This window comes from Staurois parvus, unplaced genomic scaffold (genome assembly GCF_062004578.1).
Source record: "Staurois parvus isolate SC_StPar_1 unplaced genomic scaffold, SC_StPar_1.0 ptg001171l, whole genome shotgun sequence".
Classification (NCBI taxonomy): Eukaryota; Metazoa; Chordata; class Amphibia; order Anura; family Ranidae; genus Staurois; species Staurois parvus.
In genome coordinates this window covers 100,601-114,626 of record NW_028318967.1, presented here as the reverse complement: position 1 = coordinate 114,626, position 14,026 = coordinate 100,601, and the positions used below count along the sequence as shown (strand labels likewise).

At 41.1% G+C, this 14,026-nt stretch overlaps 1 protein-coding gene across 1 annotated transcript in view; it reads right to left on the bottom strand.

Annotated features, from left to right (window-relative positions):
• Positions 1–14,026, bottom strand: part of WWC1 (WW and C2 domain containing 1) — a 115,490-nt gene that overhangs the window by 18,482 nt on the left and 82,982 nt on the right. Inside the window, exons 15-18 of the mRNA XM_089659607.1 lie at positions 6,263–6,415; positions 5,501–5,601; positions 3,327–3,468; positions 1,826–1,990 (exon numbers count right to left, since the gene is read on the bottom strand). Of these exons, the coding sequence (XP_089515733.1) occupies positions 1,826–1,990; positions 3,327–3,468; positions 5,501–5,601; positions 6,263–6,415 (561 nt within the window). The remainder of the gene's footprint in view (positions 1–1,825; positions 1,991–3,326; positions 3,469–5,500; positions 5,602–6,262; positions 6,416–14,026) is intronic.

Below are 14,026 nucleotides of genomic sequence, written 5' to 3'. Positions count from 1 at the left end.
CTATAACGCTGCCACCTCCTCTTCACTCCCCCTCTCGGTTGGGGTCCTTCAAGGATCTGTACTTGGACCCTTCCTCTTCTCCATCTACACCTCCTCCCTTGGCCAATTGATACACTCTCACGGCTTCAACTACCATCTCTATGCCGACGACACACAAATCTATCTCTCTACCCTTCACCTCACCCCTTCAGTCTCCGCCCGTATCACAAGCCTACTGAGCGACATATCAGACTGGATGTCACTCCACTTCCGCAAACTAAATCTCTCCAAAACTGAGCTCCTAGTTTTTCCCCCAGCCCGCGCCCCCCCCCCCCCGACTTCTTCATCAAGACCAACAACACTACCATCAGTCCCACCCCTCAAGCCAGAGTTCTAGGTGTCATCCTAGACTCCAATCTGTCCTTCCAGCCCCAATCGCTGACAAACTCATGTAGACTTCACCTCCGCAACATCTCCAAAATACGACCGTTCCTAACCCCGGAAACCACTAAGCAACTCATCCACTCCCTTATTATATCACGACTTGACTATTGTAACTCCCTTCTCACCGGCTTACCTCAGCACAGGCTATCTCCACTTCAGTCCATCTTGAATGCTGCGGTCAGACCCATCCACCTTACTAACCGCTCTGTATCTGCCACCCCCCTCTGCCAATCCCTCCACTGGCTTCCGATTGCCCAACGGATACAATTCAAAACGCTAACACTGACGTACAAAGCTGTTCATAATACTGCCCCAAACTACATCACCGATCTTGTCTCCAAATACCACCCAAAACGCACTCTCCGCTCCTCACAAGACCTCCTACTCTCAAGCTCCCTGGTCTCCTCCTCCCATGCTTGTCTCCAGGACTTCTCCAGGGCTTACCCCATCCTCTGGAACTCCCTACCCCAATCCATCAGACTATCACCTACTCTGCTCACCTTTAGGCGCACTCTAAAAAACCTAACTATTCAGGGAAGCCTACCCCGCCCTCAGCTAATTACTGAACTCCGCCACTCTCCCTACCACTTCATCCCCCACAGCTATTTCCTCCTATTCCACTATCCCCTCCCTCCTAGATTGTAAGCTCCAAGGAGAAGGGCCCTCGAACCCCTCGTGTATTGAATCGTATTGTTACTGTACTGCCTCGTGTATTGTCTCCCACCTTAATGTAAAGTGCTGAGCAAACTGTCGGCGCTATATAAATCCTGTATAATAATTTCAGTGTTGACATACTTTTTATTTCACTAGTAAGACTAAACTCTGCCAGGTAATGAAAGCAACAGCAGATCTGGGGTCTGCTTTTGCTTACTGTAGTAATCTAGGCATAAGCCCTTTCATACTGCTACCAAGAGAGGCATCTAATAGGAGATTTCCATATTCCTAGCAAGCAAACACTGAAACAAGATGTTCGTAAACATGCTGGATTTTCACTAGATCTTATAGTGTATGTTACCCAACATTTTGTGTTATTACTATGTGTATGTTGTACCATGTACTTATGTTAAAGTGTCCTGTTCTCTTTATAAGTCTTCCTTTATGTAAAATACCTGGTGATCCTGCCAGTCCCCCTGCTTTCCTACTTCAAACAGACTACAATAGGCATAAACACACATCCTTCCTAGTGTGGTCAGTTTCCTAGCTGTTCTGGGAGCACAATCTGCCTGTCTTTCAATGGTCAGAATTGTGCTGACACGCCCCACCTGCCCACATCTTCACCTGTACGATCAGTGTACTGCTGTTTCTCTGCCTCCTGCTGACATGCCTTTCTCATGTATTTAAACTGAATGGGTTGTTGTACAAGGTGAGGGTTCACATATACTTTAAACATATAACTTCTTACTCGGCAAATGTATTCATTTTGAGGCCCAGGAGAAAAGGTTTTGGAGCGGATTATGGTATTGCCTCTGATAAATTGTGCTTGCATAGTATTTGATGCTTTTTTTTCTTTTGGCCGCACAACAGTGGCTGACTGAAGAATCCTTTCAGTATTTGTCTCCTTGTCCACCTACCACAGAAAACAAATGTAGTAAATTATGCAGCAACTGAGGCAGAACTACAGCACATACAGTATTTAGGACCTATACAACATAATTAGATTACAGAAAAGCCATTCCAGACTGATAATGTGTGAGCAAAGAATTTTCCTCCACATGTCCCTGATTTCAAGTGGAACTTCAACCAAACCTTTGTTTGTTAGTTTCTATACTATTTGTATAATTCACCTGGTTTCCATTTTTGAATAATAACAGCACTTCAGATTGACCCTCTTGGCACCAAGCCACTGTGTTTATTTTTTCTTTTATACTGTAGGCTTTGCAATTTAAATTTTTGCTGCTTTATAAATACAGAATAAAATGTACATAAAGTACTTTCAAGTAATTAAACATAAAATTTAGTAAACTTGTACAGGTATAATTTTTTTTTATTCATGAATAGGCTCCCAATATTTCACCATGCTCTTACAAATCCTAAAATTAGTTCATAAGTATAAGTCCCTTTGTGATATTTAGTTACATTTGCAGATGGGAAACCATTCTAAATACGAATTTCAGTATCACTCAATTCTGCAGCATCCATCAAAAGGTTTTTTTTTTTTAGAATAGAGGACATGTTTTAGCCTTTGAAAGAAAAAAACAATAAAGACTGTCATAAAATGTAAAAAAAATCCTCAAATGTGATTAAAGTGTATGTATAGCTAAAACTTTCTTGTTTGTTTTTGATTGAGTAGGGTAGGGTTAAAGCCCCCCATAAGGCTATTTTCTTTAGTCTGTCCTGCTGGTAAGAATTCTCTTTACTTTTGGTCTTGGAGGCACACCAGGAAGTGAGAGGAAATATCTCCAAGCTGTTCTGGTTGTCAGCAGAACATTTGTCTTCTCATTTCTTACTCTCATGACTTCTCTAAAAGTTAGTATTTCCACCTACTTTCTGACTTGGTGACAATGGTCACCAGGAAATATACAGGGTGAATCTCCCCTGAAGGGACACAGACTGCAATAACTTGGCAGAAAATTCAACTCTTCTCTGCTCTAGCCAAAATAAAATAAAACGTTTTGCCTTTACATACACATGAGAGCTTACAAATATTTGATCTTTTGTCCTTTGTCTACACCTAGCACTCCATTTACCTGCTACATTGTAAGAAATGTAACATGATAAAAATGTATTCTGAATCCATACCATTGTTTTCCCAGGACAAGTAGGAATGAGAACCTTTCTGTTGCTTCACACATAAAGGGACACTCCCTACATTACCATATACTGTGCACAAAAAATTATTTAACATTGATATACTGGCCAAGTCCAAAGCAATCGGCTTGATGTTCCACTGCACGTGTGTTTACCTTAATGCCAGCACATTCCATGCTCAGCTGTTCAGGGTTATTAGGGTCTTCTGTGTCACTCTGTTCATTCTCATCACATTCATTTTCTTCTTCATTATCCGTAGTAGGTTCTTCATCCTGAGCAACATCCTGTTCTTCAATCCTGCAACATGTCCAGTAATCAGTGGTGAAAGTCATATAGACAAATCTACCTGTTAGGTGCCAACAATTTTAAATACATATTAAAAAATGTTAATGGTGTTATTAAGGAGTAAACAAATTCAAGAAAGCATTTTTGTATTAAAAAAAGGAAAAATGTTAGACAAGGAACGTAGGAACATAGACAGCAGAACCACAGTTTTACCACCCTTGGCCACCCACCTGAATTCTAACATTATAAGCCTGACAGGACTGTACAAGTGCTGCAGCCACAGCATTTTTAACACGGGTTGCAGTGTTTGACAGGCGGCACTGGATCTAGAGTCATCCAATGCTCACTTTTCCAGAGAAGCATCCACAGCCATGGGGTGAGAGGCAGAAACAAAACCACTAAGAACAGAACCATGGAAAGGACATAAAGAACTTTGATCAAAATTCTGCAGATCCACCACTGAAGGACAACCTAACTCCAGGTGATCTAGTCCTACAAAGGCTTCTGGACTTACTCTATACCAAACAGGGAGTACCAGCAGCAGGACTCCAGTGTGTGCTGTCTTCTGACAATCCAGGGGAACACAATGTCCTTTAGGTATGGTCTCTGCCCAAGTGCAAACCTCTCTCCTACCAGTGAAGAGATTTCCATTTGAGAGTGAGACGATAATGCATCATGTCTAAGGGAGACTATGCAGTTGAGAGAAGCACTCTCAAGATCATGCAGCATAGGACCAGGTCACTGATCTCATCAACAGTCTTACAACACCTATGGGCCCATTCACACCTGATGTTAGCTATTTCCAGTACAGCCCAATGCACAGGCAAGGTAAAATGCCTTCTTTCCAATGGTGTCAGCTCACACCACAGCATTGCATGCAGATTAAGATTACTTGATTCTGTACCCAAGAACCACTGGTGGTGTATGGATTGAGGTCATCTTTGGCACTATTATTTTCCTTCCTGCTTTTGGGAAGACATATTGAACCATGTAGTGAAAGGCAACTAGGCTCAAATACTCACAAACTTGGGCAACTGGTGCTGAGGAAGGTTTCAGGCAGCCAGGGGCACCAAGTCAGTGTAGGTGGAAAGCCCAACCAGCCCTACTGAGTCTTCAGAGACAGGGTCACAACTGGGACTGCGCCATGGCTCTGGACCTGACCTGGAAAGCACTCCGGGCAACTAACATATTACACTAAGGTCTTGAAACTGCCACATTGTACAGCCCAGTGCCTGAAGATCACATTCCAGGCTAGCCTTGTATGTATAGTCCAGCAGAGTCCAGGTACAGCCTCCAAATCTATTACTGAGGAATCACTGAGCATAAAATATCATGCCATAAAGAGAAAGATACTATGTTCAGATGGATTCTCCATGGAGATGGGACTGACATTGCTCCTGCTCAAAGTGTCTCATCCAACTCATCATTCTGAAGAATTACATTGAGCAGAGTGTACAGGTAAAACAGGCTTTTTGGCAATATGCCTATAAGCATAGCCAACCAAATTTAACTCCCCATCCACCCACCTTGTTTTCAACCAAGGAAAGCTCTCCCATACTGCTGTCTTCAATAGTACTGCCAATCCAAACTCCCCTAGCAGCAGGAAAAGCCAGTACATCAGTATCAGTATCAAAAACATCCGTATCATAACACTATAGAAAAAAAATATCGCATAAACAACCACATGAAGTTTGATGCAAGTGAATTTTTTTTAGAGCATAACCCAACTGTTAATTCATGTGGAGAAAAATCTGTTTAAATGGTAAATGCAGCTAGGAAGCAGGATTTCTCACGCACCCTTCTAGACAGTGCTGTAGGAGTTGGTAGGATTGGAGAGAGCTTTTATAACATCTTTCTGACACCCAAAACATTATATAGAGGTCTCTGCAATTACTCAATTACTGTAATTAGATTTAGAGTAAAACCGCAGAAAAAAAAAAATCTAACAAGCTCCTATTTTTCATACTTTTAACTGTATGTTTAATATATTTGAAGTTCATATTAATGGGAATGCATTCGAGAAAACACTGATTGATTCACTTACCAGTGGGCATCCCTGTCATCATCTTGTCTGGCGTCTTCCTGCTGCTGCTCAACGCTTTCTACTTTAGCAGCAGAATGTTCTAAAAGTGAACACACCAAGTCCTACAGAGAATAAAATGATCACATATTTATATCATATTGACTGCGCTGCAGTTAATTTTGGTAGGGGCTTATATTTACAAATGCAGGCATTAGCTACATTTAATATGAAGTGTTACCATACTAGAGCCATATCTGACATAATGCACATCAATGTCAGAAATCATTCACAGCTCTCAAATGCACTTTGATGGAAAAGTATAGAGTGTGGTGCACATCTGACGATCTGACAAGGATATCAATGGAAGCATCTTAGCTTGCCAGCCATTTTCACCATGTATGAGCAGGACCTAAGAGGTTTTATTTATATTACATAAAGTATATGGGATGTAAATAAAACCCACCTTAGTTCTTGCTCAAATCAATACTGATTTGCCATTATGGATTAATGGCTGACATATAAAGTATATACTGTATGTCAGCCTTTAATCCATAAAAACAAATCCGTATTTTCCCTTCATCAACACATTTAATCTAAACTATTTAAAAAAGACATCTACATAGTTTTAAGTGATCTAAATCACCACTGTGCTTTTTACAGCCTTATTAAAGATTTGCGCTTGCCTCCCTCCTAATTTCTGTTCTATAATAGTTTCTTAAAATGTTGGCCTTTTGAATTCCAGCTACCCAACTTATTATTGTTTATAAATATAACATTTCTTACAGAATTTCCATCAGGGTTTGCTTCAGAACTCCTTGGTTCTTGCTTATTACTGTGCTTTTGCTTCTTTGGGTATTGATAACGTAATAGGTTGTAGCAATATACTTCTTTCTCACCAGCTCTACAAACATTAGCCAGGCTTATTTGTGCTCCACCCTGTAAGAAAGTATAAAACAAACAAGGTATTTAAAAACAGGATTTCATTCACGCGTGATTGATTTTATTCATTATGTAGAAGCATACTCATAGAAGTGTGTTTTTGGAGTTCAAGTGGTATTAAACCCAACAGCAAACATTTATTGTTTTTACAGCTTACCAATTCTTAGAGGTGGTGGCTGCATTAGTTATATCCCCCCCCCCAACCCCCTTCTCTTATTTTACTGACAGGAGTTCATACAATGATCAGTTTTTATTTATTCATGTAAAACCTTTATTCCAAAAGGGAAAAAAACGGTTTTTAGAACATATTATAAAGTGTTAGCTGTTTTTTTACTTCAATTTGTTTAGTGTATCTAAATCTGCTTTTCCATCTAACACTCAATGCTGCTGTCCAAAGGTGCTCCTATGCCCATTCATCCAGAGTGAAGGCACTCAAATCCAGGAGGTGTGTTACTGGCCAGATCACCAGGTGAAATCAGATGGAAAAAGGCCTAAAAAAAGAAAAACCGGATGCAGCCACCACATACGCTGCTTGTTGAAGAGGAACTTCACTCTCCCAGTCAACAGACTATTATGAATTCCTATTCTGCTAGCGTTAATAAATAGATAGGAAAGTCAATCATATTTACTTGTTTTAAACTTCTTTTTTCTTCTTCAGTTACTTCCTGGTTTCCATGCCTAGAGCTTATGCAAATGATGTCATCCATCCCAGGAGTCTTCAGGAGGGGTTTTCTCAGTTAAACACACCCTCCTCCCTGCATGCCTGAGCTAAGGGCAGATGGATTGCAGGAAGTAAATCATCTGTCTTACTCAAGATGGCCATGGCCAGAAATGCTAGAGGATGTTTTTCAAAGTGATCTCAGCAAAATAAGGCATGGAGACATGGTTGGATGGGAGAGTTTGCTTTGAACATTAAAAATGATTATAAAGTGGAGCTCCAGTCTCTGGTGAAAAATATAAGAGTCAGCAGCTACAAAAACTGTAGCTGCTGACTTTTAAAAAAACAGCCACTTATCTGTCCATCGATCCAGCGGTGTGCTCACCACAGCTGGGTTTTCTGGCCGTCCTCTGTCCCCAGCATCTTGGGTGTGGGCACCCGACTGTGAAGCTGCAAGCTGTCACAGCCGGATGCCCACTGCGCATATGCGAGTAGCACTGTGCATGGTGAATGGTCCAGCAGTCTTTTGGGACTTGTCACGTGTCCCAGAAGACTGCGGGGGGGGGGGGGGGGGAGGAGAACTTCTGCTTTCAATCGCCTAGGCGGTTGGAGGAAAAGTGGGAGCAGATACCTGTCAAAATCGGGCACCCGCTCCCCCCTGCTCCCCAAAGGTGCCAATACCTAATGGGGGGTGGGGAACAAGTTGTTAAAGCGGAACTTCACCTTTTTAATAGCATTTTTGGTTTGTGGTGCTCAGATGAAGTATTGTTCTGTTTTAACCTGCAATATATTACATTTTTGATTTTGGATTTACTACCGCTTTCGGTTTATGTGCTTTTACATGCATAAGCATGTGTTAATAGTTTGTTTGATCAGCTTACACAATGTATGTTTAACAAGCTTGCGTGCATTTACCAAAATTAATATCTGGCTATATGCAGCCTTTTCCTAGAAGCTAAGCAAACGCACAGGCTTTTGCTTTAACTTACATAGTCAGTAGATGACTTGCACACAAGTTTTCCTAACTTATGTGTTGTATTTCTATGCATGCAGAGTACTCAATAAAAAATAACTTCATGTTATTATGGAATTTCAAGTCCCAGGATATCCTCATACTTAAGATGTTTTGAGGCCAGAGGTCTTGGTATATCCTTACAACATTTGAGGCTTTGCAGAAAGCTACATCTGACAGTTTTATGGGCTCCTAGGTCCTTCCAGATCTGACACTTTGTTCGCTTTGCTATGGGCCTACTCCAGAAAATGGAAAACCTGTCTATGGATTTGTACTGTACCTCTTGGATGTCTGTCATATCTCATATGGGTGTCCTGCCCATGTTAAATCTTTTCAGCCAGAGATCTCCTTAGGGATTATTCTATATAAGTTACATCTGATGATTTCTGCTGCATTAACTTTGCCTCTATGATCATTTGCTTCTTCATATTGCCATGTTCCTGTTTTGTGCACTTGTCTCAGATATTTAATGTGCCTTGTGCTTCCTTATTTCAGCACTGCATATTGTTAGTCTGACCTTTTTGCCACCAGCTTTCTTTAGTGTCTCTTGGCTTGTTCCTGTCGAATTGTACAGTATGTTACTCTGTTCTCTGTACATTCTGAGGTACCTTATATCATACCTTGGAATCATGTTTATTATAGTCTTCCTTGCTGTCCATTATTCCAATAACTCTTATTCCCTTCCTGCATTTTGTCACTTTTGTTTCCCTGGGTACAAGAGATGGTTCATTGTGAGGGAGATTCTGGTGGCTTTTGGGCACCATCAGACATAGAAAACCTTTGAAAAAAATGGTCCCTATGCAGTGGTTGAAAATCACCCTAAGATTCTCTTTCTGCATCGCTGGTTGGATACTGTGCCTTCAAACTTATTTATTACAGGTACTTATATAGCACCATCAATTTTATGCAGCGCTTTACATACACTATGTAGCCAAAAGTATTGGGAGACACCTCCAAATCATTGGATTTAGGTTTTCCAATCACCTCCATGGCCACAGGTGTATAAAATCAAGTGCCTAGGCATGCAGATTGCTTCTATAAACATTTGTGAAAGAATGGGTCGTTCTCATGAGCTCAGTGAATTCAAGCATGGTACTGTGATAGTTTGCCAACTGTGCAATAAGTCCATCCATTTCTTGCTACTAAATATTCCACGGTCAACTGTTAGTGGTATTGTAACAAAGTGGGAGAAACTGGGAACAACAGCAACTTAGCCATGAAGTGGTAGGCCACATACGATTATGGTGTGGGCTTGTTTTTAAGGGGTTGGGCTTGGCCCTTAGTTCCAGTGAAGGGAATTCTTAAGGCGTCAGCATACCAACATATTTTGGACGATTTCATGGTCTCAACTTTGTGGGAACAGTTTGGGGATGGCCCCTTTCTGTTCCAACATAACTGCGCACCAGTGCACAAAGCAAAGTCCATAAAGACACGGATGAGTGAGTTTCAGCTGGAGGAACTTGACTGGCCTGCACAGTCCTGGGATCAACCTGACAGAACACCTTTGGGTTGAATTAGAGCAGGGACTTCGAGCCAGGCCTTCTCATCCAACATCAGTGCCTGACCTCACAAATGCATTTCTGGAAGAATGGTCAAACATTCCCATAGACACACTCCATAACATTGTAGACAGCCTTCCCAGAAGAGGTGAAGCTATTATAGCTGCAAAGGGTAGGTCAACTCAATATTGAACCCCACGGAATAAGACTGGGATGCCATTAAAGTTCCTGTGCGTGTAAATGCAGACATCCCAATACTTTTGGCAATATAGTGTATATATTGTACATACACATCAGTCCCTGCCCTCAAAGAGCTTACAATCTAAGGTGCCTAACCCACATTCATTCATACACCTACTGGGGCCAATTTAGACAGAAGCCAATTAACCTACCAGCACGTCTTTGGAGTGTGGGAGGACACCGGAGTACCCAGAGGAAACCCACAAAGGCATAGCCAGAACAAGCATACTCAAACTTGTTGCTTGCATTTTTTTTTTTTTTTATGGTTGACCTATGGTTGGAGTCAGGGGCGGACTGACCATTTGGAAACTCGAGCACTGCCCGGGGGTCAGTAGGGGGCCCCATGAGATGCCCCTGGTACCTTTTTTCTTAGACTTTTTTGAGTTTGGGCAAGGACACGGGCCCCATGATCCCCTATTGCCTGGAGGCCCCATGAGTTGTCAGTCCGCCCCTGGTTGGAGTACACAAATCCATCAATAGTGCTTTGCAGAGTCTTGCTGTTATTTATGATTAGTTAACAAAGAATACATTTTACTAGTTTCAAATCACAACTGTTACCTAACTATTGTGTTGCATGCACCATATTGCAGTTAGGTAATCACTATTTAAACTATCTCCATAGCACATTTTTCATGAAGAAGTGATAAAAGCAGTACTGTGTTTTCTGGCTGCTACATACAAAATATGCCAAAGCGTAAAGAGAAATCTGTATCTATAGCAACAATGGGACCACAATGTACTTTTCAAAGCCAAAGATAAAAGGATACCCAATTAACAGGACATGCATTATGCAGTGGCGATAAATATCAAAGTAGATGTTTGAACTTCCTGAAAGCCAACAAAATATACACAAAATTAAGTGTGCCTGTTCACTGTGATCACTCTCAATATGTCACATTTATTTAAAGCAAAAATAAAAAAGGAACCCCGAATGCAATGATAAATTAACAACCATGGTTTGTATAATAAAATGACTGGTTATTTCATAGAAAAATATAAAAATAGGGATTCAAAGCTATGGTAAAATGGTATACACAGTAATAAACTACAACAGCAAGATCCATGACATGGCATCCACAATAAATTCAGGTGGTGCAGAGTAGCTAAACATATGTCAAGCTATTTCACTTATTTTATTGTACAACTTTAAAAGTAAACTACTATTTTATCACAAATATACACAAATGAATCAATACCTTTTTATGTTTATCTGTCATCAATAGGTACAGATTATTCTTATTTTTGCACAAAGGGGACAGAAGCGTGTTGCTTATGAAAGACCAATCAGTTTCAGACCCCTCTAATTATTGATATTCTTTCTTTCTTGTGCCCAGATACTATACACTAAATAAAGACTTATGATAGATTTGAATAAATAAGGACCACACCGGAGTGTTTAGCTCTCAAATGGTCATGTCTACCATCCCTCACGTAACATGTAAATCTGGCTTCATCGTTAACAATTACATTTGATGCACACTGGACCTCAACAAAAGCCACACCCCTTTCCCCCTTATGTTTATAACAATAGAGCAGATAAAAAAAAACAAAAAAAAAAACCTGTATTGCCCATATCAGCTAAAAAGAAGCTTAACATTTTCAAACTGAACAATGGTATCAGGAAAATTGTTGTTTGCCATAAGCAACATAATTGCTGTCAAAAAATGTTTAGCATCGAATGATTTAAGATGCATCACATAATGTATGCCCTAGACTTCCCCTCTATTGCATACACATCCATGGGTGTAGCTGCTAGCACCTGCTGTACGTTTGACAGCATAGATCGCAAGTTATCTAGCAGAGCTGCTATCAGCAATTTTTTCAACAGTGATTTATAGCGCTAGCTAACAGGAGCTGCAAATTAAAATATATTTAAGTTTTTGGGGAATTCAACATTTCTTACTTCAAAATCCAAACAGTAAATGTACTTCCTGCTTCAGGCTGAGAACAATGAAGCTTAAAGGGGCTGGGATGCAATGATAGCTCTCGGGGTTTTTATTCTACTCTTTCCGCTCGAGTCAAGGTATTCACATGATGTCGGAAACATTTCCCATACAGAACGGGACATGCCAAAGTTGCCCATTTGTAACTCATCATCTTTATCCTTTCATTGGAACCCTTCTTAAGAACCACCTGCACCCTTCCAGACATCCGGGCATTTCAACCAAAGGAGGGAAACACAAACTCACCACTTATGTGGGCAATTTATTGTTTTTTGTAAGATGTCAATCCCATCCCTTCTGCACGTATGGAACCCTTTCTAATTTCAAAGGGAACTACACCAAATCTGAGGTGACGGGGGTGGGGCTTAGCCCTTCCCTTCAATGCCAGATAGCTACCCAATTTCCCTTTAAATGGATGGATTCACATGTGTGTTATTTGGGAACAAATATTCTGAACACCCAACTGTTGTTGCCACCTTATGAACATTAGGCCACTAATCCCTATCCTGGGCACACCAGCTTTTCAAAAGAGCCTGACGGACCCTCGCTTTGACGCATCATTACAGCGAATATCTTTCAGGTTTTACATTTCTGGATTATTAACCATCTGATGGTGAACAGAGAGATAAAACGTAATTTCTCATCCGACCTTGACTTCCATCCATGTTTGAACAAACTTGCTTAACAGGTGAACTGCTTGAACATTCTTTGTTGCACTTGTATGCTTCCCTGATTGGACTGAGAGCACCAAATGAACTCGCTTTTCTACAGTTGTGTGAAAGGGATCTCAAGGTCACTTTTTCTCAATCCCAGAAGGACAGAATCTTACTTTTTGTTCATAAAGCATCCTTGGCAAGTATACAGTTGCAAGAAAAAGTATGTGAACCCCTTGGGATTCCGTGGAGTTTTGCATGAATTGGGCATAAAATGTGCTCTGAACATCATCTAAGTCACAACAATAGAAGAACACAGTCTGCTGAACATAATACTACAAACTACAAACATTAGATGTTGCCATGGTTTAATTGCACATAACATGTAAACATTCACAGTGCAGGGAGGAAAAAGTAGGTGAAGCCCTAGCTTAATGACTTCTCCCAGAGCTAATTGGAGCCAGGAGTAAGCCAACCTTGACTCCAATCAGTGTGATGATATTGGATGTGTTGCTTACAGCTGTCCTGACCTTAAAAAACATACACCTGTTTTGGGCTTACTGGTTTCAAGAAGCACTGTCTGATGTGAACCATGCCTCGCAGAAAAGAGCTCTCAGAAGACCTACGATCAAGAATTGTTGACTTGCATGAAGCTGGAAAGGGATACAAAAGTAATTCCAAAAGCCTTGATGTTCATGTGTCCACGGTAAGACAGACTGTCTACAAATGGAGAAAGTTTAGCACTGTTGCTACTCTCCCTAAGCCTGTAAAAATGACTGCAAGAGCACAGCGCAGAATGCTGCATGAGGTAAAGAAGAATCCCAGAGTGTCAGCTAAAGACCAACAGAAATCTCTGGCGCATGCTAACATTTTTGTTGACACATCTACAATAAGGAAAACATTGAACAAGAATGGAGTACATGGGAGGACACCACGGAGTAAGCCATTGCTGTCCAAAAAGAATATTGCAGCACGTTTGAAGTTTGCAAAAGAGCACCTGGATGTTCCACAGCACTACTGGCAAAATATACTGTGGACAGATGAAACCAAGATTGAGTTGTTTGGGAAGAACACACAACACTATGTGCGGAGAAAAAAAAGGCACAGCACACCAACATCAAAACCTCATCCCCACTGTAAAACATGGCGGAGGGAGCATCATGGTTTGGGGCTGCTTTGCTGCCTCAGGGCCTGGACGGATTATTGTCATTGATGGGAATATGAATTCCAGAGTTTATCAAGACATTTTGCAGGAAAACGTACGACCATCTGTCCGCCAACTGAAGCTCCGCAGAGGATGGGTGATGCAACAGGACAATGACCCAAAGCATACAAGTAATTCAACAAAACAATGGCTGCAACAGCACAGAATACGCCTTCTGGAGTGGCTCAGTCAGAGTCCTGACCTCAACCCAATTGAAATGCTGTGGCATGACCTTAAAAGAGCGATTCACACCAGACATCCCAAGAATATTGCTACACTGAAACAGTTTTGTGAAGAGGAGTGGTCCAAGATTACTCCAGATCATTGTGCAGGTCTGATCTGCAACTACAGGAAACATTTGGTTGAGGTTATTGCTGCCAAAGGAGGGTCAACCAGTTA